Consider the following 15,071-nt stretch of genomic DNA (forward strand, 5'->3'; position numbering starts at 1 on the left):
ACATACAAAAACACACAATAAATAAGACATTTATCTACAAGAGATGGTTCAGATAAACCACTTTTTGGACAGAATTTGCTAAATTTAGACCAAGGCCACCATTATCCACACCAAATATTTGAAGGCCCAATACTCATTTCTAGTTTTTATAAATTTTTATAAAGCAGGACTCCAGACGTTTTAGGAGCTGAATTGTCTTCAATGTTACCACTGATAAACCCATTTACATGCCTTTTACAGTCGTTTATAACCATTTGAGCTTGGCCTCCATGTACAACGTTTATAAAATGTCATGCGAATAGTGAAAAATGTATATTTTTCATTAGAAAAATAATTCTCATTTACATGATTTTCACAAGACATTTTTTTATTTCATTAGAAAACCAAATTTTTTTTAAAGATTATTTTAATACTTTCTTTATCCTATTCAATTTTACATAGTGATGCACCAAAACAAATATCTTACTGAATTTCTTTTCATTTTCAGTGAATGAAAAATTTTAAAGTTCCTTTAATAAAAAAATAGGATTCATTTATTATTAAACACTCAAACTGCGAGTTGTGTATAAAAATGTGTATTGCACAACTGGCAACGTTTTAATTGTATATTAAATTCATTCCTGAAACAAACTTTTAAATGCATCATTCATATCATCTCAAAGCCCCACTGAAATTTAGCTGAGGCCTCCTTGTTGAGAACCACTGATCCAGACAACATTTGACAGATTTTCTCACCTTCTCTCCATCAATGGATAGGCTTGTGACGGAGATGGAAACTTGCTGCCAGCGCTCAGAGGGGTTGAAGATGTTGAGGGAAGTCTGAGAGGCAATTCCCACACAGCAAGAACTGGGAAACTTCAGCTCATTTGGAACTATCACTTGAGCTAAAGTGAAAGTGAGGAAAAAAAGAAAATTTTTTTTTTTATTTTAAGAAATTCTTTCACAACACTGATGTCTTTGAAATACATAAAGATTTCCGCTCACTTCTAAGATCTGCCAGATCCCGTGCAGCCCATGACCCAACACTTGGCTGTCCATAAGTCTTGCTGACTGGATAATGCGAAGGATGTTGTTGACCGGTGTTCAGGTAGCCAGACTGGAGACTTGTAGATCCAGGGACATGCATATGTCCCATTGATGGATGGTTTGCAGGAGGCATTGCAGCTGATACTCCATACAAACCAGATGGCCCTCCAATCTGATAGGGATGAGCATGTAGAGGACCCTCTGAGCTCAGATACTGCTGTGCCAGTTGGGAACTGAAGAGGGAACGTCCTGTTAGGAGGCTGGAAAGGTTTGGCAGGAGACCCTGAGAGCTGTAGCTCGGAACTGGCCCATATGAATGTTTGGTATTGTTGTCATCCGCAATACCAAAACAAGATCCAGACCCCAAGACATGAGGCAACGATTGGTGGGCCGGTTCTGTGGCTGTCCCAGGTGGATGCTGAATGTTTATCTTGCTCGAGTACCCAGAATCCCCTTGAGTGTACAACCTCGGCCCAGGCTCAGACTGGCGGTTGCCATTAGCGTATCCGTTTTCTTCTTTATGGAAGTCACATTCACTCTGGCTACGTGGGCCCAGTTCTGAGGTTTTTTGGTTGAGTCCTGGAATTTTAGAGTGGCTAAGAGGCTCCGGACTCTTTAAGGAACTCAAAACATTCCCATTATCAAACGGCTCCACTGGAGGAGTTGGGCTGGCTCTGATTATAGTGGTGCTTAAAGAAATTGAGGTGTTTTTCTGAAGAAGCAGAGAATAATATTCTTCAGTACATTTAAACCATAAAGCAAATCAGTGGAAACACGATTACCATCAGATAGTGGTCACCTAATATGGACTTCCAATGGCCAATGTCAGTATCTAAAGATCAAGGTAGCTTGCTTGAATTTTACCCAAACATTACTCTGAGAAAATTATCCAATAACAGATATAGCAGAAAATGTTTTTTATAACAAACTTTGCTTTTGTACATGCTCTGTCATCTGATTATATTTAAATTAAAAAGACCTTTTAGTATAATTCTAGAACTGTCGTGATGCACGTCTTTTTTCTGTTAAAACTTTACTGATTTTTATAAAGTAAACGTAAGAATACATTTAAAATGGTTAGTAATATTTAAAAATGAACATTTAACTGAAGCAACTTAGGTTTTTGAATATCTGGGTTAAATAAAGCAGCAACAACTTTACATCCCAAATAGCCAATTAATATTTTAATCCACATAAAACTAAAATGGGTATTTAAAAAAAAAAACCCCTCACCTTATTCTGTGGGGTGGGCATGCATGTGTTCTCATTAATGGAGAGGTAAGTCAGCCTGCTGAGAGTTGGGCTTGAACAATGAGACTGTGAGGAATCAGGATCTCCACCCTCCTTTCCACTACTGGGTGAGCACGGAGACGTCTCTCTATTTCCAAAACACACGGATAAGTGTCAAATCATTTCATTGAGGTTCAATAAATTCAGTAATAACTGCTATGGCTGATTACTAAACAACCAAAACAAGTAATAATATACAGAGAAATTTAAATGTGGCTTACACCAAAAAAAAAAAAAAAAAAAAGTGAGATGGAAATCTGAGCGATACAAGTATACAAGTATTTTATTTTTTACCCATATCCACTTGGAACGGAGGTCTGGCTTGGACTGGAGTGAGTAAGAGGGGAGGTGGACGGTCTGAAATTACAATGGGTCACATCCACAACACCAGGAGCACCACTCTCAGGCGAGCCTTTAATAATAATAATAATAATAATAAGTAAATACAGTTAGTGTCCCTAATTTTCTGAAGCTTGTGTCATGCAAATATAAGCACAGACAAGAGATTAAATGAAAAGAAGTCTAACAAGGACTGATAACAAAATGCATCAAATTATATGATATGCCATTAATCGCATTTAGCAATCAGCATCTCACTATTTGCAGAGTAATACCTGTCTGATGTGAGGCCTGAGCCAGTCAACTTTATAAAAGGGCTGTCAGTTTAAAAATTTAATTAAGTCATGATGAAATGAAGTAGTGACTGATATCTTCTTCAATATTGTGAGTCAAGTATAATTATATTTTTTTTTGTAGGTTTGGAACTCGGTTCTATTCATAAGTTGCTGATTGTATAGAGGCAGGCCTGAAGGCAAGCTTGTGGTGGACTAAGAAATGGGTGAGATTTATGTGACCTAAATGAGAGAGAAGTCTGCCGTTTCACCAGTGATTGCATGGATGAATTGTTCACAAAAAAAAAATAAAAAATCAAAAACACTGATTTAGAAAATAAATAGGATTTTCATTTAATCCCAACTATAGAACGAGCAATATGACAGGATTAACATGTTAAAAAATAAAATAAATACCAAATTTTTCCTCTGTTGCTGGCAGTGAATCTTGACGATCAGGTGCAATTTTGTCTTTTGAAACAGACTGAGAAGCTTTAGGGCTTTTAGGTGACCGCGCCTGGTTTATGACAGGTTTGTCTGTCTGGCCTCCTGTTGTCCTGGGTTTGTGCGGGGAGGTCTTCAATGATGAGCTGCCACCACTTCGGAGGCCAGGTGAGGTCTTTGGGGCAAAAGCAGGTGTTGATGTGGACCCGTTACCTTTCAGAGATCGCCGGTTACCTGTGGTGGAACTGCTGGCTACTTGTGATTGAGCCGTTCCTATTTTGATCTTAGATTCAGCGACACTTTTATTGGTGGATGTTGTTGCACAATAGTCTTTTTTGTTTTTCTCAAAGCCAGGTTTTGGTTTAAAGGATGTGGAAGTTGATGACTGGCCAGAGCCTAACGATCTTTTACCAGGATGCGCAGAGGCAGTGGCAGTTGGTAAACAGCTCGACTTAGGTCGAGGAATTGAACTTCGTCTGGCATCTGACCTTGGATTTGGTGAAACAACATAAGTATCCTCTATGTGTTTGGATCCTTTACTTGCCAGAACCTGACATTTTTTGTTTACTGCTTGCTCTTCCATCAATGAATACTCTTTATTTTTATGGGTGGTTCCATTTTCTAGAGTCGCCGACTGTTGAGTCTTCTTATTAGAACTGGCCAAACTATCAGCCAAAGTGAGGATGTCCAAGCAGGACTGTGAAGTAGATCCATCACTGTCGCTACTTGAGGCCTCAGCCCTCTTCAGATATTTCTCCATGTCGGGAGTACTAAGGTCTCCCAATGATGTGGTCTTCTGCGGGTCTTCCGGTTGACCATTCTGATGTAAGGCTGCTAAAGGACTGATAACTGACTCCTCTGCTACTTGCTGGCGGCTTTTAGAGCGACTCCGTTTGGACAGCTCCATGATCATGGCAGCAAGCTGGGCTGGATCCGAGCTGATGGAGGCATCAGCAATTGCAGAGGCAATTGTACTGATGCTGAGCATAAGGTTGCTGCTGGAGTTGGGCGATTCTGAACTATGGCCAGAAACCTCCTTATCTCCGTATTGTGCAGAGATCTAATACAAAATTAGACAAAAAGAAAAAGGTTTCAAAATTATTGCACATTTTTAACAGACTATATGGCAGCAGTCCAAATCTAAATGGTTGTGAATACCTGGGATACCGGCTCCTCATTTGATTGTAGTTGCACATTTTTCTCATGTGCAACTTCAGTCGTGTTGGGCTCAAGAGTCTTATCTAGATCATCTGTAGTTCACATAAAGCATATCAAATTAATTATCAAAAATAAATAACTAACTAATGTAAGAAGTATGTTGAATGCACCTTGATTAAGAGTTCCATCAGCATCACTTTGCTGACCCGTCTCAATGTGGACGGAGCTTCCTCTGGAGAACAAATCTGAGGGCCGGAGTAATGCAAACGGTTCCCTCTTCTCAGGAGAAGTAATTAAATACCCAAATGATGGCTGAAAAACAAACACCAAATGGTTGACAATCTGTCAGGTTAACTTGGTTCTGAAGACTCGACAGTCAGGGCGTCCAACCTTGATCCAAGAGGGCCACCTTCCAGTAGAGTTTTGCTCTAGCCCCAAATAAACACCAGAATCAGCAGTCTTCAGGATCACTAGAAACTTAGACTATGCAATTTCGGACGCAGCCTAGGAGTAAGTACTCAATTTTGAATAAGTAATCATTTTGCAACTGCTAAAACAGATGTTATATATATATATATATATATACACACACACACACACACACTTTAGTATCTTGCCAGAAATAGTAGGTCATCTAGGTACTTTCCACCTACTTTATGAATACTGTGAATTTGGACTTACTACTATATTTCTCATACTGTTTTTACTTACTATAGTAAGGGACTATGCAATTTCAGATGCAAAAAGGTTGGAGCTAAACTCTTCAGGAATGTGGTCCTTCAGGAGCAGGAGTCAGGACTGGTCAACTCTGCTCTACGGCAGGTGTGCCCAACCCTGCTCCTGCCGATCGACTGTCCTGCACAGTTTATCTCCAACCCTAATCAAACACACCTGAAGCAACCAATTAAGGTCTTCAGGGTCACTTTGAAATTAAAGGCAGGTATGTTTAATTAGGGTTGGAGATGAAATATGCAGGACAGTCGATCGGCAGGAGCAGGGTTGGGCACCCCTGCTCTACGGCAACCCAAGTAAAAAACTGACCTATGGCTAAGCCATGCCCTCAAACGCGATGAGCCAATCACAGTGCGCAGCTAACCCAATACACTCGGACATCCTCTGCTTCCACGTCCATTGAAATGCACTGAAGTTAGTCGGTTTTTATTAGTTATTTCTTGTCATTTTAAGCTTAAAATGGTCAAACAGTGTGCATGGCGTACATGCAACTCCGACACTAGGTTGCCGAGAGGCTGGGCGACGGTGTGTATTTTTACCCTTTCCCAAGCCATATCTCACCCGATATAAGCGTCTGCTCTGGATTAAGTTATGCGGTAGACCACACCAACTAAACGTGGATAAATTAAATAAGGATGTCTGCATCTGTTATAAGTTAAGTCAACAACGTATTTGAACGTTATCTTTAAAATCTCTAACGTAACGTTAGGCAAACATTAGAAAACGTTAAATTTAGCTTCTAGCTGCGCTGTACATCATGTCACTTAGCTTCATTATTGTATCTGTAAATAAGATAAAAAAAAGTTAACAATGTTGTGTTGAACGATTCATGTAAATACAGTAGCACCAAACAGTGAAGGCAACGATATGCGGGTTATGTTTACACTGTGATCTGTACATCTCTGCCTGGAGCTGAAGCTTTTCATCGACCTTCAACAAAATTATTAATATAACCCTCCAATGCATAGTTAAAGTCCTTTAGGTGACTTCGAGATGATATATAATCTTTCTGTCTCCAAAAATCACCAATTGCCTCCAGTGAAATGTCTCCTACTGTGACAGCGGCCATAGCGCCCGTCCCGAATGTTGACTGTTTGTCCGAGTGAGTGGAGGGGGCGTGGCTTAGCCATAGGTCAATTGATGCAATGATTGTTAGAAAAACAGCTGGCCAAATTCTAAATGCACAATTGACTTACACTCCATTTAAGATTTCCATGGATACCATGGAAAGCAAGCCCAAGATTTTTGCATTGCCATCTCCTTACAGTGTAATCTACAGTCAGATTATGAAATCTTGATCGAGTTGCTAGTACACTTTGCATGGCATACAGTGTTTTCCAAATTACTCAACATCCTAACTGCAAAGTAACCTCAAAGATGTTTAGGAGACACTTTCCCAAACTGGTATTTGGGACAGACATATAGTACTTACCCTTTTAATATTGTCCTCGTCACTGCTACCAAGACACCCCAGAGCTTCAGAGCGCCTCTGAAAAAACTCCCCCAGTGAAATGCGCAGATAACTTTGGTTCTCAGCCTCGAATTCAGAGGAGACCTGGGAGGCCCTCAGGAGGACGTTGTTATTTGTTGGGATTTTCCAAGAGGTGTCTCCAAGAACTTCACTCACATTTACAGCTTGAATCTGCTCTTCCTACCAGAACAAAAAGGAAAAACAAATTTGTTGGTTCCTAAATCACATATTTGCATCATGTGTAAAATGGACTTTAGGTTTTTTTGAGTTCAGCCATACTGGAACTAAGGAGAACCATTCATACCTGCATAAACCGGTGCTCCTTTTCAAACTCCTCCTGATCCTCAACTATCTTGTCCATAGCCTGGCCTAAGGGAGGATAACGTAATCCTTTAAATTAATTATTGATTTTTATGGCATAAATGTGCCAATTTACAAATTTTTGTGTTGTTCCAAACATGTTTGACTATCTTTCACAAGTGGAACATAACAGGAGAAATTGAATAACCCCCAGGTGGTAAAAATTATTTATTATTATCGTCATTTTTCATTAAAATGCATCTCATTAAAATGCAAAGGAAATCAGTGAATAACTTGTCACTTTTCTCATCATACAAAGCAATAATATAGCTTTGGAAGACATTTACATTTAGGCATTTGGCAGATAAAACAAAATAAAAAAAATTAATCTGTCAAACTCAAAATGCTTTTATTTATATATAAAATGCTTGCAATTTGCTCTGGACAAAGTGTTAGCCTACTCAATTGTCCCCTCATTAGGAATACTTTTAGCTTTAGCTATGCGTCTTTGTAGCTATTTTGTTGAAAGTAACCTACTTTTATCCATTGAGACATTTCTTTACATGCACCTGTAAGAGCTGTGTTTGGGATTTGGGGGGAGGTGCAATGCATGAAAGGGTAATTTGCAAGGTTGTTTGAACATTTTTTGCAATTACATACTTCCCCTTTAAAGATGAGAAATCACTGCATTCCACTTACTTCCAGCAAGAAAATCTTCAGACTGGAACTGCACAGCAACTTCCTCAGGCATATTGGCCTCCATTTCCTTCTCAAAGGAAGAGTAATAGGCCAAATCAGTGACCCACTTTCCCTCTTCATTCTGATAGACCACGCTATGAGTGGCATTTTCGCCTGAGGAAATATTGAACATTTTATTTCTAGATCATGTATATGGTTTCTTAAAGTATATTTAAAAAAATCTTCATGTAATACTACAAATTTCATAGAAATTACTGACATAATTCAATTAGAAATGGAAGAAAAAGTTACCTTGCTGTAACTCAAGCTCCACATTATCCGGCTGACTATTCCAAATATCATTATGATCCTCATGATTCTCATTAAAGCTCTGGGAAAGGTACCTAGCATCAAGAGATTCTTCAGGTTGATTATCTTTACTGCTGGTGCTTTGCTCCTTGTTGAGACCTGGAGAATCTCCAAGAGGGCCATCACGTAGGCCCATGGCACCGCTGTCCACAGTGTTAGCCAGGTAGACCCTTTCATCTGTTTTATTATGGGATTCCTGAAGAATCTGAGAGAGGTGGAAACTGCTCTGGGTGCCCTGAAGGAAGGGACTGACTGAAGCAGAAATGTCCTGAGGGTTGTGACCAACACCTGCCCTCAAGTATATGGAGTCCAGATGAACTTCTGCTGGGTTATCCATTGCATCCTGTTAAGGAGAAAAGCGTTAAGGGCATCAACAATTTTTACTACAGCAAACGGAAACAGAAAAAGACTTACAAGAGCCTCCTGTCGGTCCAGACTCATGCTCCAATCGACTGGGCATCGACTGACAGGTCCAGATGCCACTGCAGGATTACCAGCCTCCCCTGTGCCAACTGGACCAATACGATCACCCATCTGAAAATATACAAATAATTGCACAATTACAGATTGTATTTTAGTTTATTTTGGATAATTATGGTAGAATATGCACAAAATAAATAACCAACCAGTGAAGCAGTGAACTTTGATCGCTTTCTGTATTTAATACATATTTGTCATGCCTCTAACTACACATTGCAAAGTCTCTAGATTGACAACCATATTTAATTGCGTGATAATTGCGAGTCTGATTGATAATGATAACCATAACAGTAGACAAAATAAAACAATCTGATCAGGAACGTCAAACAAATTCTTGGAGTGTAAATGCAAAATAATAGACCTGACACTTTTTCTATGTAATGTGATGCGTTTACTTTCAAATCAGTGACTTTTTACATATGAATTAAAAATGTTCCAAGCAATTTGTTTTATGATGTTTATTTAATGAATAAATATTTTAAGTTAATATTAAAAACTGTTTCTTTGCATTTACTTTGGATACATTTTCAGTATTGGGCTCAGAGTTCATATGGGTAGGGTACTTAATACTCTATGTGTGGATGGCTGTATTAGTCTGCCACCACAGAAGACCATTTTTGACCCAGGAAAAACCCCGGCAATAATAAAAACAAATGAATAAAGAAAAAAAAACAATAACGATTCTGAATTTTCTTTTAAGCTTTTTAAGGGAAGTACATATGCATGTTTTCAGTGCAGTAAGCTATGTTTTGTTAGCTTAGTGCAACTCTTAAAACAGGAAGCTTAGAAAAACAGTTTGAAGGTAACTTCCTCAAAACTAAATGGCATTTTCCAGTTTGAAAATATAAAATTTTACATTGATCATTATTAAATGCTTACATGCCACTAACTTTACCTGGTCATGCACAATCATGCCTGATCTGCTTAGCAAAGTCTGAAGCTGATCATCTCGGGTTTCTCTGCTTCCACCCACGATGCCCAGGCCACGCAGCACATCATAGGTGCTCTGAACTGTGGTGGGAGGCAAAGGAATGGTAGATACGCCTCCATCATTTCCCTCCTCATCACTCCCACTACTCCCATCTCCTCCTCCTCCATCACCTGACGCCACAGAGAAACACAGTGAGGAAATTCCTGGGATTTTATTTAATAAACATAGCTTTTATATTTAATCAAGAGCACTTTACCAGTAATGGGCGAGTTTATGACCTGTCCCTCCGCAGAGCAGCGCTGCTCAATGCCTGTCCTGGTGTCAGTGTTCCTCCCTGCAGTCTGTAACTCATCATCAGAGCTCCCTCCTTCCAAACCTGGTCGAAAATTAGGCCGATGGCTCTCCCCAACCTGACCATAGAGAAATATTGCATTACAAAATTATTTCCGTAGTGTTTGAATCTGGTCAAAATAAAAGCCATAGATAATGTAAGCAGAAAGGAGTCTAAGACAAACCGGTTGTCTGGAGGTACTTGGTAGCAGGAATCTTGCTCTGCTCCGGTTCTGTAAAGCCTCTAGCTCATCCTCTGTATCCTCTTCATCACTTGCAGGACAAGAATCCATACCTGTGGCTGCCAGACGTACATCAGGCATGTGAAATTCCCTCTGTGGATTGACAGCGCAAGAGCAAACATAAGCCGAACAGTTTCAGAAGCCAGGGAAATTTAATACGGTAAAAGATTAAAAAGACAAATTCTTTGTAATGTTATTAACATGGATATCAAACATTGGTAACAATACCAGAAACAGGCATCATGAAAGTAAATGTGGTCCATTTTGATTTAATTTTAGAAAGATTAGCCCATACTTGGTCATAGTCATCATGGAAATTGTGTCTGTTCCTTTCTGGTTCGGTAGAGGTGGGTTGAGATGAACTGGAAGGCAACTCCTACAACAGGAACAGTGTGTTATTTAAAAAAAAAAAAAAGTTTTTGTAAACAACCAGCAAAAGAGAGAACTCACAACAGAGATTTCTTGTCCTTCCACACGGCCTCTCTGCATTGGAGGTGGGATCAACTTGTTGAAGTACAGCTCCAATTCCTCATCATTGAGTTGGTTCACGTCAATATCATCATCTAGAGGACATAAAAATAAAACAAATTAAAACTAACAGTAAATTTTTGCATTGTTAATGTTTATCTTGGTCCTTTAGAGCTCTTTCGGACATATAACTTGAATTAACCAACCAGTGATATCACTGTCCATGCTGTCCAGAGACATCAGTTTCTCATTAGCCAGGAAGCTGGCGATGCTGCCACAGCACCTTTCACTTCCTGTCCCTTCACTGGCCGAGCCCTCCTCTTCCTCCATCATCACTGGGAGCAATGCGGTCTAAGAAGAACAGAAGAAAGCTTAACCCTACAGCATCTTATTTTGAGACACAAATTACTGTAAATTTACAACATGATCAAAACTTTGCTGAATAACCTGTTGTGTGAAATCTTTATATTTCTATTGTTAGTGTATATTTTAAGACAAACACTCAGTGAAGCAATTATGTATCAAATATAACACATCAGGCTTTTGAGGAAACGTCTTTCAATCATCATTACATTGCATTGCATTATACGTTTTGGGCACGCAATAAAAAATTAAACCTAGAGCTTTGATCAAAAAGCTAAGCATTTAAAAAATATTTCATTCTATATTTATGAACCGTGTTAGTAACAACTGAGAGTTAAATTTAAACAGTGTTTACCCGTTTACCCAGTGTTTACTCAGTGCGGCCACTAAAATGCATCTTTGATCATTTAATGTGAAAAAACCTGCTGTTTTGCAGTACTGGTACCTTTAAATTGTTCCTGTGGGTGTTTGTGTGAGCACTCTGAAGAAGAGCATCAAATGTTTCTATATAAACAATTTTTTTGCAGTGTTGAGATTTGTAGCCAATCCCAGACACGAGCGCATGAACACAATGCATTCAGATGGATTTAAGGTAGTCAGAATAAGTTGGACACCACTCGATTAAATCTGATTGAAAGTGATTTTTAAATATAAAATAGTTCTAAGCACTTTGTTTTGTGATCACTATAGTATTCGCAATACCACACACTGTGTATAGGACGAGGCAGTACAGACCACACATTTTACAAGATATTTGCTAATGACGCTTAGGATCTGTTGCGCACCAAATCCTCTGCTGCCTCTCATAAGTCAAATCTGTCTCTTGCTGCACTGCAGCTTGTTCTGTATGAAGCAGAGCAGATGCTTTGTTTATAACTGTAACGTTGTTGTCCAACTAAATTAAGTTTTTTTTTTTAAATTTCTATAAAAAAACAAAATGATAGTGGGGTAGTGCCAAGTAATGCAATTGTTGTACGGCTGAACAGCTGTGCAAGCCTAACTACAAATGGTTTCTGCGCTTACAAACTGTTTCTTCAGTACTGTAAGACCAGTATTGACAAATTTTTATTGGTCAGTACTGGTATCGCAGTTCACATAGGTAGGGTACTTTGTACCGTGTGCTTGGGTGACTGTTCGTCCGCCACCACCGAAGATAATTTTTTACCCAAGAACAAAGTAAACCCATTACATGAATTTTATAACAATTTCACGGATTTAAAATTACAATATATCAGAATTTAGATTTTTTTTCCTGCTTGAGTATGAGCTCCATATTCTTCTAAATCATATTATATGAGCCATAAAAGCCTGATGTATGAAAAACAACACTCAAAAAAAAAACACATGCAATTCTTATTTTTCAGATTTTGTCTAAAAATGTTCAATAATCTGTTACTTCTTTTATATTATATTTATCATTTCATATAAAAAAAGGGTACCTGATCTGCCATTGTTTGTTTGTCTCCAAAATGAGAGAATGACAGTAGACCAGTTGAGAGGTCTAATGAAAGAAAAAATATATTTCAAAATACTTTTCTCAGCTTGAACAAGTTACCCAAACTCCACTATTTTGCAAATAATTTGTCAATAAAGCATCATCAATTAGACATCATTAGGCCTGCCATTAAATTTAAGACAAGTCTTTAACCAAAACTAAAAGGAAAACAGCAGATTACGTACCTGTATTCCGTGGAGCAACAGAAGCTGACACAAGAGGTGGAGCCACCCTTCCTGATGAGGTTTTGGAAACAGAAGTAGATTCGGTTTCATCCAAATTAACATTCACCAACAGGTCAGAGAACCGATTCACAGGAACAAAGTCATCTACATTGTCTCTAAAAAAACATTTCAAAAAGGAGAGAGAGGGAAACCAATTTCTTCAATGTTTCATAACTGGCTGACGGCAGATACAATATATATATATATATATATATAGTTCTACATAATACAACTTAAGACTCAATTGTAAAATGAAAGCATTTTAACCTACAATAAAAAAAACAAGTTCATAAAGGTTGTTTGTAGACAAAAGGAAACTAGCAGTGCAGTCAATTCTGAAATAGACAATAATCTTAAAAAAAATGGCAAATACTGGCAGATTTCTTGGACATTTCAGTCTATCACAATTCTAACAGCTGTTGAACACTTACAAATCTTCTTTGATGCTGAGAACAAATTTTTCCCTGCCTCCATCCGACCTCTGGGAATGCATGAGTGAAAATTGTCCATCCTCTAAATATGATGCTTGGACATCGGTAACTCTGAAAAGGACAAATGATAAAAACCTCAATTATCTTTGTATGTGTTTAATGGCAGTATAATCATTTCAGTTAGCAGCAATACATGTGCAGCATGTGACCATAACACTAAATAGCATTTTTTGACCCTCCACCCATGGATGTAAAACTGCATGAAGATCTTTAAGCTTCGGTCACAACAGAGTTCACAAACATGTCTCAATTACATGTAGAATAAGAAATGCTGTAATCGTCTGTCCACAAATGTATTTTGGAAATGATGAAGCAAAAGTGGCACACATTGCATTCCTAAATGCATGTTAAAATCTTAAACTTCAACTGCATGCATTGCAGAGATTAAGGGCCTGTTCCAATATATATATATATATATATATATAGTCATCTTTCTTGTGAACGGGGCTGTAGAGGATTTAGTGTGCGTTAAAGGTGCCAGATGCAATAATTGAGGTAAAAATATCCAAAAAAATGAGCTACACACATCAAAAGAATGAGAAGAAATAAGTGCAATGATGTCATTAAAAAACTGACAAGTTATAGTGCTGCCGAGATGCAACCTAAATTAGCATGCTAAATTACTAGCCCCGGCCCGGCAGGTGTCGTAATACCAGTTTCGGCCATGGGAGGCGGTATGCGGGCGGGCAACGTTACCACCAGCCAAACTGCAGTAACACGAGTAAGTCGCGCCGGCTTGTGTGTACTTGAACCTGATGTCATGTCGTGATGTCATGTGGAAATACAGCCCACTACTAAATTTCAGTTCAGGGATGAGTTAAATAAATGATTGGTCGATATTATGCATAAGGAATACATTTTGGTAAGTTGTAACATATCTTTCAACAGTGTTCATGTTCTTTTACCATTAGCTAGTAGAGATGATCGGTTCACGTGCGCTAGGGATCTGTCGTCTAACATTTACAAGCGCCAAAACTGCATTTATTGTTTGAATTGCGTAATAAAATTAACAGAATCTGAGAGCTGAGATCGATCTCTGTGTCCTTTTCTGTGCATGACAAAATGGATGTGGCCTGAGAGAGTGTGAAAAGTTGTGTGTCTCACGGTGAATTTGTGAGAGTTGGCAGCTCTGAAAGACGCTAGCTTGGTCCACATCAGGGAATGCTGTCTGTCAAATTAATTCAAACTAAAGATAAAAATGTAACATGAACAAAACGAATACCATAAACTAAAAATGCCTGGGCTTTAATTTTCCCATATCGTCGAAATGCTCCTGCTTGTCTATGAGACGGCCTTTATAATTTAGTATTGAGATGTTGTTCATTTAGTCTCTAATCTCTTAAAATCTCCAAATGATCCACGTGAAACTGCGGTTTTCCAACCTTTTACTATTAGTTTTACTGATTAATATGCGAGAGGGAGACCCGCTCTCCCGTGTTGTTTGAAGACATGAGTGCGCGCGGCCGCGGAGGTATTTTTCTGGAGGTATACTGCCCCCATCTGGTATGGAATATGGTGTATAATTTGATTTTTTATCCCAGAGGGCATCTTTAAGGGCACTGAGCTTTGGCATTTATCAGACTTAGGACAGTCTTGCACATTTACTGTGCCACAGTTTCTTGTGAAACTAAACCTATATTACTTAATCACCATGAAATCAAAAACTGACCATTCATATTTTTTTTATAAAGAATTTTTTTTTATTTTATAAAAAAAAAATCATGTGTAATCTTTAATCAAAAAAACTGCTCTGATGACACATTTACTGGCATGAGGGCGGGACATGTCACTCACATGAGCAATAGCAAACAATTCAATCCAATCAATTCCCAATGGACAAAGTCAAGCCCTGTTTTTCCGAGTCGATACAAGTTGATGAGTCACAATAGGGAAGAAAAAACTATTGCAACCTCCATTTTATGCTTACTTTAAATCATAGCCTCTAAAGATTTGATAAGCGCACAAAGC

The 15,071-nt window shown here is 38.5% G+C and overlaps 1 protein-coding gene across 3 annotated transcripts in view; it reads right to left on the reverse strand.

Moving 5' to 3' along the window:
- Window positions 1-15,071, reverse strand: part of cep192 (centrosomal protein 192) — a 32,907-nt gene that overhangs the window by 16,532 nt on the left and 1,304 nt on the right. For all 3 annotated transcript variants that reach the window (XM_039694466.2, XM_039694467.2, XM_039694464.2), the window contains exons 3-23: window positions 13,044-13,154; window positions 12,574-12,728; window positions 12,333-12,394; window positions 10,737-10,881; window positions 10,513-10,625; window positions 10,358-10,438; window positions 10,006-10,155; window positions 9,747-9,900; window positions 9,455-9,660; window positions 8,494-8,613; window positions 8,023-8,422; window positions 7,732-7,884; window positions 7,037-7,101; window positions 6,694-6,912; window positions 4,700-4,841; window positions 4,530-4,621; window positions 3,345-4,431; window positions 2,611-2,728; window positions 2,260-2,404; window positions 985-1,738; window positions 736-884 (exon numbers count right to left, since the gene is read on the reverse strand). In XM_039694466.2, coding sequence (XP_039550400.2) covers window positions 736-884; window positions 985-1,738; window positions 2,260-2,404; window positions 2,611-2,728; window positions 3,345-4,431; window positions 4,530-4,621; window positions 4,700-4,841; window positions 6,694-6,912; window positions 7,037-7,101; window positions 7,732-7,884; window positions 8,023-8,422; window positions 8,494-8,613; window positions 9,455-9,660; window positions 9,747-9,900; window positions 10,006-10,155; window positions 10,358-10,438; window positions 10,513-10,625; window positions 10,737-10,881; window positions 12,333-12,394; window positions 12,574-12,728; window positions 13,044-13,154 — 4,621 coding nt within the window. The remainder of the gene's footprint in view (window positions 1-735; window positions 885-984; window positions 1,739-2,259; window positions 2,405-2,610; window positions 2,729-3,344; window positions 4,432-4,529; window positions 4,622-4,699; window positions 4,842-6,693; window positions 6,913-7,036; window positions 7,102-7,731; window positions 7,885-8,022; window positions 8,423-8,493; window positions 8,614-9,454; window positions 9,661-9,746; window positions 9,901-10,005; window positions 10,156-10,357; window positions 10,439-10,512; window positions 10,626-10,736; window positions 10,882-12,332; window positions 12,395-12,573; window positions 12,729-13,043; window positions 13,155-15,071) is intronic.

This window comes from Pimephales promelas, chromosome 12 (genome assembly GCF_988280905.1).
Source record: "Pimephales promelas chromosome 12, fPimPro1.hap1.1, whole genome shotgun sequence".
In the NCBI taxonomy this organism is placed as follows: domain Eukaryota; kingdom Metazoa; phylum Chordata; class Actinopteri; order Cypriniformes; family Leuciscidae; genus Pimephales; species Pimephales promelas.